The following is an 18,990-nucleotide window of genomic DNA, read 5'->3' as shown; positions in this document are numbered from 1 at the left end:
AAACCACTGTAAGCTGACTTTTGCTCTGGTATTATTTAGGAGAGTAGAACAGTATTTTACAGACATCTCAAAACAGGTCAATGTCACAGAGGAATAACTATTACAAAAGAAAAGCCTTAGTCTTCAACAAAAAAAAACCTCACAGTGATTTTTGTATGCATTTGATTTAGAAGGGGCAAAACAAACCTGACCTGTGGCGATTTAGATTTTGAACTACAATTACAGATACAATCCGATGAGTAGACAGCATGTAGACTGCATGGCATGAGGGGAAAGAATTTCTCTCCACAGCAGCTTGCATAAGGAAATATAAATTCTAGAGACAGGCAGATCTAACTGCGTTAGTGCCACAGGGTGATGGGATGCTACACATTTATTTATGACTGAGTCTACAGTGATATGTTATGGACTGTCATCACTAAGCAATACAGAGTGCGCTTGTCTAGAAATACTTACTGTGGGTTGGGACAAAAAGAATAGTGTGATAAATGATTACTAAGTTATAGATGACTATTAGAGTGAAAAAACCATATTATTATCAAAATGGTACTGACGTGAATCCAAGGGGGTTGTGTGAAGAGTCTAGATGAGAGTTTAAAAAGTGACTAGTGTTAGGAGCTGGCTGGGACAATTTTACTGACAAATTCTAGACTGAAACAAGCTGTTGCATGCAGAAAAATTTAATGGATTTTTTTTGCAATTTTAGGTAGCAAAGTTTTGGAATTTAAAACAGAGCAAGTGTGTCTCTGTACTTAGGAAAAGAGTATTAGCCTGTTTTCTCAGAGTGTAAATTTGTGCGTCCACTGGATTTTAGGCATGATAGAATAACTAACTCAGCTTTGAAGGAAGCAGATAAAGGATTTTAGCCTGAAAGATGGTGCTAAAATATAGATTTCCTGCACTTTGGAAAACCCTGGGACAGTTGCATACCCCAATAGTGAATAATCATGCGTGTCTCCCTGTTCAGCTCCTGCAAATCTACTCAAAACCACCACTCAGAACAACAGTGTAGTTGGCCTTTAAAAGGGCAGAGGAAAGCATGGCACTTTTTGTGACTCACGTGATGAGTTCCTTTTTGAGATCTCTTGAATGGAGCTTGGGTTTAGGACTTGGTATGGAGACATCTCCTGGATACTTCTTTTCTTCCATGTTTTCTGGAGAGCTCACTGGATCTTTCTGAAATATTAGATGACAATGTGACAAAAAGTTTCTTTCTTCAAGGCCTCCCAAATATTCAACAAATAACTTACTGTGGAAAGAAGAGAACCTCTTGGAAAATATTAATAAGAAAAAAGTCTTAAGAAATAAAGTTTAATACCTCATAGTTTCAGGTTCTCATTGGTAGACTTTTAAAAATGTTGTGCAAGTATTTTTAAAGGCAGATGCTGGATTAAGTCATACATAGACAAATCTTTATTTAGATTTATAAAATGGTGATAAAGGCGAAAGAAAAATACATGGAGAAAGTAGAAGCTATTTTTGAACATATAGAGCCAAAACAGACTTTGGCAAGTATGCTCTTGTTTTTTTATGTGCAAGTACATCACTAAGGTTTGTATACAGTTGAAGTGAGTCCTATTGTGCTGTGAATTAGAAAATTGCAAGCATAAATTAAAACTCCCCTATTTTATGTAAACATATGTAAATATAAAGCTTTTCAGGTCTGTGGATTGGAATGACTTATCTTATTCAAAGAGCATATTCTTGTTGAAATAAAAGTGATAACAAACTGCTTTGGAATTTTCTTAGTAGCAGACTGCTAAGAATAATTATTGATTTCTACTGTTCATAGATTAAAATCATCACTGCTATAGTGCTGTTTCATGGATGGTATGGACCACGAACATTCAATTCCTCAAGGAGTTTGGAAATTTGGAGTCCTGAAAGGAAATTAATTTTTGCTTTCTAAAAAATCTGCTTTGATTGCTCAGCAATAGCTTGGTTTATACTGTTTTGAGAATTTATTATTACTATTTTTATGAAATGTAAGTATTTCTTTTCTGCAGGAATGCTCTGTGGATATTGTATCATTTAAGAATTCTCCAAAGCCCATAGCATCAATTATCAAATCTCAATTAGACCCTTCTGGGACTTCATGTTGGTTTTGTGACTCTGTTCCAGTACTCATGTAGGTATCACCCAGAGATTGCTGTCTGTAGGAGTACAAACTGCTGCCTGTGGTTGAGAGGAGAAGCTCCCAGCTCCTGCTAAACTTACAAGGCTAGTGACATAGGTGCTCTAAGCTTGTGCAGCTGACAAACATGCCAGGACAGAGGGTCAGGGATGTCTGCAGAGCTGTTAATGCAGAGCAGAGGGCTGAGGAGAATCTGGACTGAAAATGGAGATTCTGCCTAACAGGACTTGTAAACTCTGCAGGGGTGTTTCTTCTGATAAAGCTTCCATATGGTCCTCAATTCTGGCAGCTCATCTTTGCCTATTTGGAGACTAGATCCTCAATATGACTTCCTTCTGTTTTCTGGTACTGGCTACCTACTGTCTTCTGAAACTCACACTACACACACATATAGATACCATGCCATATTATTGTTATATCAATTTCTACTGATTTTTGCAACCATATTTGTGGGGTTATTTTGTTTCAGAATAATCTAATCTGCTACAAATATGGAAATAGAAAATGCTTATATACAGCTTTTCTAAACACAGTTTTATAGAGATTATCACTATCAATTAATTAATTTAAATGAAAAAGCCCTGATTTATTTCATGCTCTTAGAATTTTATTTGTAAAGGAAAATATCAGGTAAGGAGTAATACAGAAAATTAAAAACAATGAAAGATGGTGCTAAAATGTTAGTACAGAAATAATAGAGTTGAAAGTCCTCCAAACATGGAAACTAAAATGCTAAAAACCAAAAGTGAAAAAAATGTGTGTCAGTTTTGCTCAAGATTCAAGATACGTCAAAGGCTTTTTTCCAGCATTGAGTAAAATCCTGGTTCCAGTGGCATGAGGGGCTGTTTTTGCCACTGGAATCCACAGAATGGGAATTTGAGTTCCTGATTCTCTCTCTGCAAGTTCTGACAAACCTTTTTTCTATACACATAAATTGCAGGGTCCTAGAAGGATCAGCAGCAGTGTAAGTCATTGTAAAATCTAAAGTGCCAAAAAGAAACAAAATAGTAACCCTCTGTTACCAGCTGGAAGGGATCAGAAGTCAAAATAACTTCAAAAAACACAGGTAAAATGGTTTACACCTAACAGAACAGAGGTTGAAGAAGTCTGGCTTCTCAGTTTCCTCTCTAACAGCTACTCTGTCAGGCTACATCTGTATCACTGAATGGAGGACCAATGCTGTGTCTCTAAAAATTTAGTGCATGTCTTGCCTGGACCCTAACTACATATCAAAAGCAGGTACTCATCAGCCTTTTCCATTTCTTGTCAATGGTACAGCTGAGAGGAATCTGAAGCAGAGGATGTGAAAAGACCACTATGGCACTCCACTGGGGTCCCAAAATGTGTGATGTACCTCAGGATGCACCTGCAGCAAACAAGGATAGACATCCCTTTTTGTGCTGCAAGGCATATTAATAGTTTCATATACATGTGCTCAAATGAAAGATATCTCTTGATCTTTTGCTAGTGGTGGACCAGGAACATGTGTGTGTGTGTGTGTGAGATATTTTTCATGTCACCCTCTGACACTTGCTGCACAGAGAAGACTAATCAAGCATTATGTATATCAATGCTTGCAACAATGCTACAGTATTGTAGTTCACAACTTCATTTAACAATGTTTCACTGAATCACTTAACAAAAATAAGATTGTAAGATGAAGTTTGCCATGAGTATATCTACAGCCACCAGTATAACTGATAGTAGAGGGCTTAGAATTGCAGTATTTTGATTTTCTATCTTTGAAATAATTAATTTTTTTTTAAATTTTAATTGTAAACTTCCTGAGTTGACTTATTAAATTTTTTTTGTTTTTTTTTTTAACCAATAGTTATATACACACATACGTACACAAACTGCTACAATTTCATAGCAACTCATCTTTCAAAGAGAAAAAATCTAGTAAGAACCAAAGTGGGAAAACAGTTTGTTTCCTAGTTGACATCCCTTAGTATATTTCCTAGGAATGAGGGCGACATATAGACATTTAAACTGGTGATTTCTTCAGCACTGAGTTAGCAACTTGTACAACTCTTGATATTACTCAAGCAGTATGAAATCTTCAGATGTGAAAAAGCTGCAAAAGGAAGACAGTGCAAAGGGAATGTAAGCAAAGGAATAATTAAACTGTGTCTTTCTACAAACTTGCATTACTATACATGGCCCAAAAGTGGTTGCATCTGTTTGAAAGGAGTAGGTTGCACCTAAAGTCTAGGTATTTTTTTTTGTCCTCTACACTTAAGAGTGAATGTAGAGCTTCATGTCCTGGCTTGCATGCTTCTCTATGAATTTAACTTTAGAGGGAGAGATAATGCTTTGGAAAAAGAACTTTAGCACTTCCCACCTTTTGGTCTCTTAGGTGATGACCATCACAGCTAGTCAAATCCAACCATATGTACAATTTTTCCTTTCCCATTTGAATGGATTTAAAATCAAGTGGTATTAAAATTCTGAAGAATTCCAGACTAAAATAAAAATCAGAACCAGCTCAATTGGTCCAAAACTACTATTTTCTGCAAAAAGCATGTGTGTATTCATGCATGCACACTACATAAAGAAAGAAAGCAATGAAACTCCATTAATGTACAGATGGAAGTTTATATTGATTTCAGCAAAGACCAGAACATAATGGTAACATGAATAACAGATAATAGCATCTGGCACTTTTAACATTTTTAAGCCCTGAAATCTTTGGAGAACTGACAGTTGAACTAACTGACAGCTCTAGTTATTTCTCGGCGCTTTCCTTTTGGAGAGATTTTGAGCTTTTTCCAAATTCAGATATTTTTTTTTTTCTAAGGGCATCTGGACAGGCTATTTTTCTGAGAGAGAGAGAGACAATATTTTCTGGAAATTATCACCAAAATTAAGCAACTGTTGTGCATATGAAGCAGATAACAATGAATTAGAAATAGATATAATCAGTCATTTTCTTTGCATGAGGATAACTGCCAGTCTTCGGTTTTGAAAACAGAGCCTCTGGCCCTGAGATCACTGGACATGTCAACACTCTCCGGGATGGTAAAACCTCCCAAAAAAAGGTTTGGGGCCAGATCATCGATTAGGGATGAGCTGCAGAGTGTCAAAGTACTGAGTGTCAAAGCAAGGGACAGGATTCCCTGAACACAGACCTTTTTGTCCTGTCAGGTGTCTTGCCAATGCCTCCAGCTCCCTGTACCAGTAAGGGGCAGGGAAACAGCCAGCCACCCATTACAGCCTTCTGAAAGTCAAGCAGGGACTGGAGGGCATGTGGAGGTGCTCCTGCCATGGCTCTTTCACTAAGCTGCAGTGGCAGCAGGAAGAAGGAGTAGCAAAACAGGTCCTCTGTTAAGTCTGTTACACCGATTGATCCCTTGCGGCAAGGCATTCTCTCAAAGCTGGATGTGCTTGCTCAATATGTGGCATGGAGAAGAACATGAGCCCTCAGCTTACTGCCTTGTGTTAAACTAACTCCACAACCCTGACACAGGGATCATGGTCTTATTGCTGAGGTAAGGAGAATCATCAGCCCACAGAGGTGACTGCAAAGGGCTCTTCAAGACAACTCAGACTCCAAGAAATGAATCTCTGTAGTGCAAGCTGTTTCAGAAGTCACATTATGACAGATGTGTTAGCAGTGCTGCCAGATGTTTTTCTTCACACAACTGAATTATCTTTTATTTCCAGGTATTTTTTTAATTGGTGGCCTCGTCTCTCCTAACCTCAGCCCTAATAAATTTATCCTTATGTTTTCTTGAAGTGCTGGTTTTTGAAGAAAAGATCATTTAATAATAAACATAATGTAAAAATGCTATTATTTGATATATAAAACCAAATAAGGAGGAAAAGTATTTGAAACTGCATAAAATCTCCCATTTGAGACATCTTTTAATCTGTTTCAGAAAGTTATCACTTAGGCTTGTCTATGTTAATTACCAAGATTTTATCTAATTAACCTTTAAAGGTGCTGGTGGTCCCTTCTTGATTTAAGAAAAATGCAAGCAATCAATATTCTGACAGCCAGGCTCAATAGAAAAAAATAAACCCAAACTCACCAGCAAAGCCGAGGAATAAGAAAGAAAGACAAAAGGAGACTATGCTGCTTCGTTGCCAAGATGGGATAAACAGACATGAAAGAACAAAACAGAAGCAAAACTAAAGCCTGCACAACTATCAAATTCAAAGTAGCAGTCTAGAAGATTAGATATTAAAGTTGGAAAACTGCTAAATAAAACTATTTGCTGAAATTTTAGTTGCTCTTCTTTGTTCCCTATTTTTCAAATTTGGGCTTTTATATTTCCTAGGACAGATTAGAAAGGGAAGACACCTTACATACTCATCTAGTTTTCTATGTTGTTTGCTTATCAGATACAAAATATCTCAACTAGGGGAAATGACGTACATATAGAATTATAGAATCATAGAATAGTTAGGGTTGGAAAGGACCTTAAGATCATCTAGTTCCAACCCCCCTGCCATGGGCAGGGACACCTCACACTAAACCATATCACCCAAGGCTTCATCCAGCCTTGTCTTGAACACTGCCAGGGATGGAACATTCGCAACCTCCCTGTGCAACCCATTCCAGTACCTGACCACCCTAACAGTAAAGAATTTCTTCCTTATATCCAATCTAAACTTATGCTGTTTAAGTTTCAACCAGTTACCCCTTGTCCTATCACTACAGCCCCTAATAAGAGTCCCTCACCAGCATCCCTGTAGGTCCCCTTCAGATACTGGAAGGCTGCTATGAGGTCTTTATGCAGCCTTCTCTTCTCCAGGCTGAACAGCCCCAACTTTCTCATGCTCTTGTGGTATTTTTTATAATCAAGAGCTTCAGAAATTCCTAACTATTTTGAATTTCTGAATTTGTGCTTTCAGACTGTTTTCTGGACCACTGGACTCACTAGTGAAATCTGAGACTCACTGGCAGAGATTTCTTGAAGTACGTTACATGTAAAATAAAAAGATTTCCACTGAAATAATATTGTAGGCATGGTTCCAAGCATGTGTTTAAATACTTAGATAATAAATTATCTACAATTAGAAAGAGTTGATGTGGAAAAATTACTTTTTGTTTCAGCATGTAAAAAGCTGCCTTGGTTTGGGTTTTCTTCAGGTTTTGTTTTTTTGCTTTTTTTTTCTTTTTCCCCTAGGCCGTTTGAGTGTATGTGCTACAAAACTGAGCTATCAGGAAAAAAAATTAAAAATCAGTTTCTGTTGATGGATACCTTTGATTTCCTGATCTTAGAGACTAATAGACATTCACAAGCAGGCTCTGAGAGCAAGTTTTTTCAAAGTGAGTAGTGATTTTTTTTGTCAGATCCAAGATGGATTTAAAACCAGCTCAATGTTCACAAACTTCTACCTGGGGAAATTGATTTCCTTTAAAATGCACTAGACTGATCATCCCAAAGACCATCATATGGGCACTCATCCAAGGGAGAAAGTCATCCAGAAACAGATAAAAATACCTCTTTTTCTTCTTCTTTCCTGCCATGGGTCTTGCTGTAGTTGATTGGTGTATCCCAGCCTTCCTGTTCACAAAGAGCCTGGTAGAAGGCTGCATTTACCAGGATGCTGCTTGTTTTGAAAGGAGAAGAGGAAGGAGTGGGAAGAGCTGTGCTGGAAGAAGTGAGAGGCATAACTTTGTCTTGGCTTCGGTTCTTTTTCATGCTCAAATCCAGAGTGCCATTTTCATCCACTTCAATCTCAGCTCCCTGACATGCAACAGGAAACAGAGACATGTTCAGACATGGACATGGTGAGGCTGCAACATAACCATGTGGTGCTTTTAAAGGATAAATATAAATGTACTCTTTTATTTAAATTTATCTGAATCTAAAACCAGCTTTTCGATTTATATCAGTTAATGTCCAACTCTTAGGCAGACTTAAGCATAGCTTCAATAATGATATCCCTCCATCTCAGCTTAAACATAGCAAGTAGAATTTAAATAAGATGCCTCTTAACCATAACCTATACACCCTAAATCTAGTTTTATTTAAAAAAAGTTTAGCTTTAAATCTTCTTGATCTTTTCACTCTTACAGAGAACTATGACCCCAATTCACAGTTAAAAGCATTAATGCATTGTTTAGGTCACCAACAGCAATACTATTATGTATCCTCCCTTCCCCCCACACCATAGAAACATTACAACATCTGCAGCATGGGGGAGAGAAGGAGGGGGAAAGAACTATGCCTACAAGTAGAACAGTAGGAAAAATTTTCACTAGGGTTTTGTACATCACTCAAAATAACATAATGCTTTAATCATTTTTTTTCCTAGGCCACTAAGGCACAGGTCTGTACTGAGATCACTAGACTGGGAGCTATAAAATGATCTTTATGAGGTTCTCCCTGATGGTGACCTTAAGCATGAGCTGCCAAAGCCTTTACTACCTGGGAAGTACATCAAAAAGCAGCCTTTGATTGCAAGGGTGTGTGCAGTTAGGGAAGAGACTCAACTGCCCTTTTCAGTCTGGGAGAAGATCTCAGAGGAGCTCCTGCTTAGTTGTAGAAGAACAATAGAAAAACAGCTCACTGTTCTGTCTCACGGTCTCTGACCACAGAAAAAAACTGTAATCTCCTCTTCTTGGAATGATGAAGAGCTCCTGGAAATGCAACTTACTAATGCAAACTACCGAAATTTCATATTGACATACTGTGTATATAGGGATGAGCGTAAGACTAGCCCTTGCTGTTGCCAATAATTACTGAAGTAGAGTATGGGAAGAGGTGAAAAAGGTGGCTTCTGGAAGAGCACTTTTTAGATTAGCTCTGTGTGTTGCCCTGAATAAGGTGGAAAACATTAAGACTATAGAGATAACCTCATAGATCAGCAATGTAAAAAGCTGTAATTAACATGGCTATGTGTCTTTCTGTTGTTGTCAACACTACTATTTTTTATTTGCATCAGCACAAAGCCCAAACACAACGTGAAAATTTGAGGCTATATATGTTAGGTGCTGCTTAGCTGGAGGAGACAGTTGTATAAATCCAGATTGAGATTTTCTACCTTCAGTAATGCAAAAATAAACCACTAGCATAAGTCAGTCACCTAGACTCTCTGTTGGAAATGGAAAAGAAACATGTATGTCCAGGGCACATGTTTTCCCATCATTATTAGACCTCTTCCTTAGGACGAGATAAGACACTAGCACAAAGGGTCCCTTTCTCTTTTTTCCCATGAACTGTTGCTGGAGCTTGATGATTAGTCAACCATTTAATAGCTACATATAGGGCAATAAAACTTCTCCTTGTTTGAAGATCTTAAAAACAGTTGTGGTGAAACTGGGAATTCTTCTCCTGTGCTGAAAGTGTGACATGGCCACCCTGGTTGGACTAAAAACACAAGCCTCCTTCATGCAGCCTTGTCTTCTACCACTGTCAGTGGTGACTCATTTAAAGTAAAATGTGCCTGATGAAATCTTTTTAATCAGAAAGGAAATGTTGGTAGAAAATGAAAATTTAGGGCCCAACAATCTCTCCTTACCCAGACAGCTTGACTCCATTTTATATCCATGGGTCTAAGACAGATGCCCACCTAAACTAAAGCACTACCAAGCCATCTGCTTGTCCCCCACTCAGAAACTCAGGCATCTCTTGTTTGCTTCTCCTGCATAGCAAAGTTCACATTTTCAATCATACAGCTTAAAGAGAGAGATGTTTTATTATATTTATGGGAAGTAAACACACTTCTAATATGTTCATACTAAGACGCTTTGGTTATATCTTTCTGCCCCTTTTTAGTAAATAGTTTAATCTCCTGTGATAGTTTTAAGCCCTGAATTTGACAGTGGAGCTTATCCTGGATAATAACTTAGTAACCACAACATCTTATGCCATCTGTATAATATCAAATACATTTTTATACCAGCATTAATAAACCTTAGTTACAAAAATCCAAGATATTAACTATATCAGTGCCAAGTACATACTCCAGGATCCAACAATATAGCTCTGCTATGATCGCCCCAGTGTTTTTTGGCTTCATAGTTGATATGTAACTATAGCAATGAAACAGAGCTACAGTAATCAAGTTTAATGGCCAATGTAAAGTAAAATGCTAAATATTGTAGTAGATGACATTTTTCATAATAAAAAAACTTGGGTTAAGTCTGCACAACCAACATTCTCATAAAATTCCAGACCTCTGTGACAGATGGCTTAGGAAAGGAAGCCATGTGACTGGGCTGCAGTAGTTTTATAGTGCAAACCCCATAAATAGTGCAGATTCTCTGTCACTGACAAAATATCAGCTACTCAGAGGGCAACAGAGACAACAAAAAACACCCAAAAGAATCAAGGTCCCCTCCTTGGTGAAGATAGACAACAAAACAGGAAACGCTTTGTGTCTGAGAAACAGGTACCATTAGCCACAACAAGGAGTTCTGGCTGATAAGCAGAACATTAACTAATGTGGATATTTAAAGCTTTCTCAGCACTTTCCTGAAATTTACATAGAAGTTGGGTTGTCCAATGTGTACCTAATTCTGATCAGGGAAAGCTGGGTTGTGTGTTTGTGAAGTAGCATACAGATGGGGTTTAAGTGAGCTCACAGATGCACACAACAATTAAATATAGTAATAGAAAAAAATATCCCCTTTTACCCATTGCAGGATGGATCACAGGTTTACGGCATGACTTTTTATTCAGAATAGTATAAAAGAGCTATCACTTTGCTGCCTTCGTAGCAAACTCCAAATGGCAGAGCAAAAAGAGAGGATACTCAGAGATTCTGCTCCAGTTTTCATTCGTACTCTCATTCCACCCTCCCCTCAATATGTCTCCTTTGCTTGTTTTACCACGTTTATTTTTACATTATTTTTAAAATGGAACTAAAAAGACAAAAATGGCAAATGGCAAAAAACCCTAGAGCAGTACTATGACATGATGACAGAAAATGGCACTTACTATGCTTAGCTCAGACTTGTAAAGGCTGTGTTCTCAGTGAAGGCAAGATCTTGTTACTGTTGACTCTACTGCATGTGTGAACAGGCCTATATTTATCCATTTAGCATGACATATTTAAAATATAGCTACCAAAACAATGTAAACTGTTCTGATTCTTCCTTAAAAACATAAGTGAAAAAAGATGCAAATGTATCTTATTATTTCCTAACTTATGTAAGTTTGAGGCTGTGTAAATCCTGGGAGTCTGATTTTGATCTTATTTACATTTACACTGGTTGTAAACCAGAAAAAAATCCATTGAAGCAAAGATGAAAAATTAATTAGGGTGAGAGGATACACACAATAATTAAATTCAGGTTACTCCTTATCTACTCCCACATCAGTGACTGTGTAATCACCCCCACAGGTTTCACAAGCAGGTGTAAAAAATGTTCCAGAATTAAAAAGAAGAGAAAAATGACTGAAGCATATTTTCTTTATTCCAGTATCTATTCAGTGAAAAGGTAAAGTACAAGTAGTACTATACTAAGAATATATGTCTAAAACGTAGACTAATACAAATATGCTCCATCCCTGGTGGTGTTCAAGGCCAGGTTGGACAGAGCATTGGGTGACACGGTTTAGTGTGAGGTGTCCCTGCCCATGGCAGGGGGTTTAGAACTAGATGATCTTAAGGTCCTTTCCTACCCTAACTGTTCTATGATTCTATGATTCTGTGTAAACAAAAAATGGTCTCTAATGTCTTCAAGTTCTTTGTACTTCAACATAAAACTTTTTCAGCCTCCTTTTTATTTTATAACTTATATATTACAGAATATTTTTGAGTACATTATTAAGTCTTGTTCTTAGAACTGAACTACAACAAGTAGACCAATAAAGGAAGTAGGGGTTTGTGGCAAATTACTCCTCCATTTTTTTATATGCTTTTGGTCCATCTGATCACTCACAACACTTTATACTCTATAGTATGTCTCTAGTAATGATTACAAGTTAAGTTTTATCTCATATCTGGATCAGAAACAGTGAATTATTGTGTCTTATTTCAAACCTGTGACCTTACAGAGATTGTATCATTACATATAATGGGGTTTATGTATTCTTTGGTCAGCATCAGCTTTGCAACCTAATACTAAGTGAGTGCAAAGAAACATCATCATCAGTGATTCTGCATTTCCATTAGCAGTTCAGTCTAGTTTGGAAAGCTCAGAAGAGCTCTTCAGTTCTGGTATTTGGAGCAATTCTGAAACTAGTATCTTGTCATATATATGAATACTATTCTTAATACAACACCATCCAAAAGAGTACAGTTTTTTTATGCTTAGCCAATAAATATACATGCACCTGAACCTCAGTTCTTCTGACTTCTGTTTAAGCAATTGAATGCTTTTGCAGCAAATTAAAATACTAATTTGGGTCAAAATAAGAAAATTTGTAACTACCCAGCAACGTCTGAGACAAAAAATGAACTCACAGCTTCAGCTCAGAGCAATTCACAAATTAAAAAATGCTAGCCAAGAGTGTACTCAAGGAGCAATACTCACAGCAGTATAACAGGATGGTACCTAGTGATACTCTTGGCTGATTTTTCAGCCTGTATTTAGGCTTTAAGGTATTTGGAGTAAAGGACTGCCTGACTAATGTGCTGAGTACTAACTACATTGTTGAAATAGCTGATGTGTTTATCACCATCATCAGTATCCAAGAATGGAGAGATGACATAATTTTGTTGAAAACCAGAATCTGAACTTTAAATGATTTTAGAAAGTGTCTTTTTTTTTGTTTTTTGTTTTCTTTCAATGCATAGAGTGCATATGCCATTTTGTCTAAACAGGTGGGAAAAACACCAAAACAGTCAACAAAATGTTTGGCAAGCACTAATGCTGAGGATACAGATAAACTGTATTGCTTTCAGCTACCTCTGTGAGACATGAATGTGGTGAGGGTTGTAAATAGGGAAGATCCCTGGATCTTGCAAAGATGTAGACTCTCACACTATGCTAGAAATTGCAGGCTAAGCTGTCGAGAGCAATCCTTCTGCTAACTTCAATGGAAGTTGCATCAGGTTATGTAAGCTACAAAAATAATGCAATCAAGAGACTGGTTAGGGGTACTGGTTGCATGAGAATTAGGCTGATCAGGATTATATTCAGGGGAACAGTTTACTCCAATACCAGGTGGAGACTGAAAGGCTGATAACATAAGATTAATCTTGTTTTAATTTTTTTGGAAGCAGTATCATCAAGGTATCTGATTATGCTAGTATATTGTATGCAGCTGATAGATTATTCATAGATAAAATTTAGGATCCATTTTAATGCTCATTTCAGAACAAATTTATTCTTTAAATTGGTTAATTTATAAATTCATAATTTTAATCTTGAGATAGTTGGCAGCTCACCTTTGTATATTAGATAGTTTTGGAAGTTTTGCTTGCCAATGGTACTATTAATGTGCAATCAACTTTCTCTATCCTTGCTACCCTTCCCTTTCTTCTTTTGGCTTAAGCTCTCCCTTTTGAACTGATACATAATGTATTTGAAAGTCCGGCAAAGTAATGAAATTTGGAACTGTGCTGTAAAACCACACTTTTTCATCTAAGCATCATCTATATTTACAGAAAACTAGTTAATATTTAAGGTAAAAAAATCCAATTCTTGCTAAAAAATGGACAGCACTGGAGATCAAGAAATAAAATTTGGGACAGAAAGAGAAAAAAACCTACTTATGAAATACACTTGTGCTAAAAAATGTTTTGGTGTTTTCCTCACCTGTTTAAGCAAGGGGACATAAGCATGCCCAGAATGAAGTCAAGAAAATGACACTTTCTTGAAATGTTGGTAGCTCAACTTCTGCTTTTAAAACTTAGAAGAAAAATCTTCATAGCTCTGACAGTTGTGTAACCTGCAAAGGATTTCCACCATGTCCAGGAATCCTTCTGCAACCCCCTTGTCCTTGCTCTACCACCACACTGCCTTCCACCTGCAAAGTGTCATGGCTTAGATTGCTGGGAGGCTGCCTAATGCTGCTGCTATAAGAGCAAACACCTTTACAAGTCAGGAGTTTTGATCTGCTAAAATATAGATGATGCTAATCAGTCTTTCTTACGCAAAGGAACAAAAGACTGTGGCAAAGGGCAGGGCTGAGAGGTCTGGTTTTATGGGGCTCTGAACACAGCCACCCCAGAGGTATTTTCAGACTTGGTGAATGTGTGTGCTATCAGGATCAGAAAGAGGAAATCATTAACTGTAGTCATCTGTTGATGCTGCATTATTTGAGACCAAGCACTGATAAAGTATCAAGAGATGTGTTTTATAATCTAAAAAAGTATAAAGTATTCTAGCAGTTAAACATTTACCTTTGTGGCCAATACCAGCCACAAAAAAAAATCAGAAACATCAATAAATAGATAGTAACCTGTATAAAAAAATAGCTTTATTTTGTCCTTCATATTATAAATCAGAAAACATATTAATTGAAGAGAGCCTGATGATTTATTTCCACAATTTTTTATTTGAATCCTGTATGATAAAGCTAATAGATAGCCGAAGCCAAATAAAAAAGGGTTTTGTCTGGTTTTGGCCACCAAATCTGTTTGGGACCTACTTGGCTGTGTTCTGGCCAGAAGCTAATTCTGATTCTTCTGTCAGATATTTTGTAGCACTATGCCCTCCAGAAAGTCTGGCAAAAATGGAGGCAGGGAGATAGCAAGGTATGCAGGTGATTTTCTTTTAGGCTGGATTCCTGGCTGTGAAAAAGGAGTAAGCTATGTGCCCCAAGTGTCCTTACATATCGTTACGATTATGCTCACTTCCATTCAAACCTTCCCCATGATTTGGCAACTGTGAAGCAGGTACAGAGGAGAAAATCTTTGGGTTATGCCTGGTCCCTTTACTGCTCTTCTCTGGCAAGAAAGGTCTATTGCTGAGGTCAGCCAAAGGCTGCAGCAGCAATTTAATCCAGCCATTGGCATCAGTTTCCATTTCCCTGCTAGAAGCCTCTACTGAAGACTGGTGGAAGGAGCTTTTTGCAGCAGATTATCAGACATGGATCAGTCATCTGGGAAAGGTTCTGTGAGCAGTCCCCGGGACAGATAATGTCTGAATTACCGGGAATGCATGAGGACACAACCTGAAAAGTCTGCCCCTTGACATCTCCCAACATCAACCTCAAGATCCAAGAATTCACAAGTAGAAATCAAAGGCAGCAAAACAGGCGATAACACTCTGCAAAGGTTCAAGGCTTGGAATACCTAACAAGCTGTTTCTCTGATGGTGAAATTGATGATTCTACTCAAACAATAACTGCCAACCTCTTAGCAATGGCTAACAAAGGCCCAGCTAAACTGTAGACCAACAGCTGTGGAAGCCACCTCTAGCCACACTGAGCTAAAATAGATTAGGTAGAGTGACACTGACCTACAGAGAAATAGGTCATTTGTCTTGTGGAGCACACATAATGACTCAGAGTCCCACAGCAGAAGCACACTTGCTACTCTGTGTTTTAACAGATACTCCCCTTTTCACTCCGCAGTGGTTTCTTTTCAAGTTCTTGTAATAGCACCCTCTCATCTACACAAAGCTTTAAAAAGTTTCCTTGCAGTGGAGCACATGAGACTTTAATAGTAAAAATAATCAACAGTGCTCCCACAGCCACAGTCATTAGAAGAAAATCTTGTCTGTTTCCATCAGCAATACAATACTATGTAATGACACAGAAACACTCACACCGTACCATTTGTAAATCATAAAGATCTGTGAGGAAGCGCAGAGCAGAAAACAAAACATGAAAGCCACACAAACATCTACGATATTAGGCAGCTTTCCATTATGACAGACTTGCCCAAATTATCTATCTCCAAACGCTGTGGGCCTGATTCTCCTTTCTTGCCAGCAGAAAGGAGAATTTTACCAGTCAGTTGTTATTTCCCTCCCTACACCTTGTTAAACTGACATGAACTCCAAATACAACAGACTCGATAGGTGTAATTCTGTTCCATTGCTACCAAAATATCATTTTAATTAATAACATGATTTTTTTTTAACCAGCCTCCAAATTGATCGCTTATGTCAGGTTTCCGAGGGAGGAAAATTCCCTCTTGAAATAGATCTAACTCATTATCTACCACAGATTGTTGATGGATTTCAAATAACCTTCTTTTTTCCTCCCACAAAACTCCCCCCTTGTATTTAAGGCTCAATTATGAAAAGAGTTAACAACATAATTCCTGCTATTTATTTATTTTTATCAGAACTGGTCACTGCATTACTAATTTTTTCTCTGTCTCTCTTCAAAAGAGCATGCAAACAGAAGCCTTTTTTTGGGGGATTTAATGCAGTCACTAACATGAAAGACAGTTTATTCGCACAGTTCAGTAGCTAGCACACCCTCCAGGTTCTTGGACTACCCTACCTTGGCAGACAGACTCTGTGGTTTGTTGGAGAGGATCTCTGCTGCTTCCCTGCAGCGGGTGGAAAGGTTCAGGATAGCAGCAGCTGCTGCTATGTGGGTGTCTTCACTACATTGACCGTAGCTATAAGAGTTGGCATGGCAAGGGCTCTGTGTGTGGGCGCTAGCACTAGGCAGTCGATTAGAAAATTTCACTGGATTTGAAAAATGCTTTGCTGTTGAAGAGAGATTTGATTAGCAATCGCACGTATGAGATTTTTCCCATTAAATAGTTTTGTTTCTCAAACTACAATTTCATAGCATTAAAATGTTCACAGAATACATTTAAGACAATCAATTTCCTATTGGCAGTAAGGGTTTGCTGTAAAATGGCTTCAGAAACACAATAATTTCATTTCTATCTGACAAATGCACATCTTTCAATAAAGAATCCAAGACTTTTACTTAGATTTTACTCATCTTTACCCAGGCACTGAAAGCAATGATGTCCAAGGAAAGACTGAACAAGCCTTAGTGTGTTATCCATCGTGACCTGAAAACACTGGTGGGCAAATGCAACTGTAAATGTATGCTTATAAAGGATTCCTCTTGGAGCTCTATTGTGTAAAAAACCAACAGTGGCTTGTCCAGTCTTAGCTAAAACAACACTGCTTACCCTACTTAAATGAGTAAGTCTGTTGTCTAAATAGTTTTGCTTATGTAAGTAGGGAGAACAAGACCAGATGAACCAGAGCAATCAGATAAGAACATTACCTGTTAGGAATATTCAGTTCTTTTTTGTGGAAATTTTTAGAAATTTAAGTCTGCACTTTAATAAATGAAAAAAATTATTGACAATTAAGACCCAGAATATAACTGATCTTGGCTCTCTGTCTTATGTTGGCTATTATTTTGAATAATACACAGATTTATTAGGCACAAAGAGGTCAGCTGAGAATAAAAAATTAACAGGTGAACAGAAAAGCACTTTCACAGACAGAAGGGGTGTGTGTAGCTCTGTTTTCTGCTCCATCGTAAATATTTATTCTAAAAGAGGTAGAAAGAACTCTGCTCTCTGGATTTTAGATTTTCAGATGTCGCTAACTGTTACAGGAAAAGCTCAGCACCATGGTTTCAGCTTTTAGGAAGCAATAATCACTTCTTTTGTCTGTAGCTCTCACAGTGTCCTACAAAGATAAACTAAGTAAAATCCAATTTCTCAGCCTACACCCAGATAAAACAAGAACATTTCTGCGTATGGCCATCTGCTTGCTCTGTAAAGATCTGAGCCCCAAAGCTCTGGATCCCTTTGGATGTAGAGCTTTAGATGAGTACATTTTAATGCTAAAGCCTACACAAGACACTGAAGAACTCATCTATCCTCAAACTTGGGATGCTTTAAAAGAAATGCTTGTTTGTGTGCACTGACTGTAGCTGAATGCCATATTCAGTTGTTCTAAGTACCAGAGGCATCTCACTAGAGCAATACATAAAAGCCTCAAGATTCAGTTCTCCTTTTCTCCAGTGCTGCTGTAAAACTGTAGCACAAGCAAGGTCTACATTTTTAGCAGTTACCACACCTAACTTCAAGTTATAATTAAAGATGAAAAAAAAGTGCATATTTCACTATGCACCCTAAAAGATAAAAAAAAAATAAAAAAAGCAGGCTATGAAAGGTGAATGTTTTGTTAACAAATCAAGTTTGTAAGTGCAGAATCCACACGGGGCTAATGATGGGCTTTTGGCTAGCTGCATATTTACATAGTAAGCTAAACAAATCACCACATCATCAGCTTCTTATTGTCAACTTTTGTATATCTGCATAGTTAAAGCACTCACCTGCTCTTTTACTTTCACCTTTCCATTAAAATAATAGCTGCACACTGCAATCTTTGCAAGAACAACAGCCTGCAAACTTCAGCCCTAATACACATTATGCATAAATTGCATATGTATGTATTTGCATTTGTATAAAAACATTTCAATCTTTTTTTTCTTTGAAATGAACCTGTGAAATAGACATACATCTGTGCAAAGAGACAACTAATAGAGGATATTCAATTTTACAAACAAAATTGGAAAATCTGCCACCCAAGAAACTCGCAATGCACATATTTGCTTTCATTTGAACAAGCCTATTTTCCACACCAGATAAATATCTACTTTTCATTTGCAATTTTAAAGAGGGTATTTACCTATATACGCAAACACATAGATACCTACAAACATGTATGTGTGCGTGTGTTCTTGACAGATACATGAATAAATATATAGATATATAATTTTTATAAATATATAAAACATATACAATATTATATTGAATTAGAAGCTTATTGTATTAATTGCATTAATTATATTGTACTAATTATATTAATTATATATGCATATATACTTATACATAATTTTCTGCTTTTCTGTTCACCTATAAATGTTCTCCTTTGATGGGACAAGTGGGATGCAATTTGTTTTTCCTTTTTGCTTCTCTTTATGATTTTTTTTGTCATGAACAAAAGAAAAACCAACTAAAGTGTCTTTTGTCACATTGTTTTGTATCTATTTCCTTCTGAACACAAA

General features: G+C 37.2%; 1 protein-coding gene across 4 annotated transcripts in view; it reads right to left on the bottom strand.

Annotated features, from left to right (window-relative positions):
• ST18 (ST18 C2H2C-type zinc finger transcription factor) overlaps positions 1 to 18,990 on the bottom strand; it is a 50,944-nt gene that overhangs the window by 18,013 nt on the left and 13,941 nt on the right. For 2 of the 4 annotated variants that reach the window (XM_031052216.2, XM_031052217.2), the window contains 3 exons: positions 16,441 to 16,652; positions 7,588 to 7,833; positions 1,061 to 1,176 (listed from right to left, as the gene is read on the bottom strand). In XM_031052216.2, the coding sequence (XP_030908076.2) occupies positions 1,061 to 1,176; positions 7,588 to 7,833; positions 16,441 to 16,652 (574 nt within the window). The remainder of the gene's footprint in view (positions 1 to 1,060; positions 1,177 to 7,587; positions 7,834 to 16,440; positions 16,653 to 18,990) is intronic. The other 2 variants (XM_031052218.2, XM_031052219.2) reach the window with 1 other exon arrangement.

Source organism: Melopsittacus undulatus, chromosome 1 (genome assembly GCF_012275295.1).
Source record: "Melopsittacus undulatus isolate bMelUnd1 chromosome 1, bMelUnd1.mat.Z, whole genome shotgun sequence".
Taxonomy (NCBI): domain Eukaryota; kingdom Metazoa; phylum Chordata; class Aves; order Psittaciformes; family Psittaculidae; genus Melopsittacus; species Melopsittacus undulatus.
This window is presented reverse-complemented; position numbering and strand designations above follow the sequence as displayed.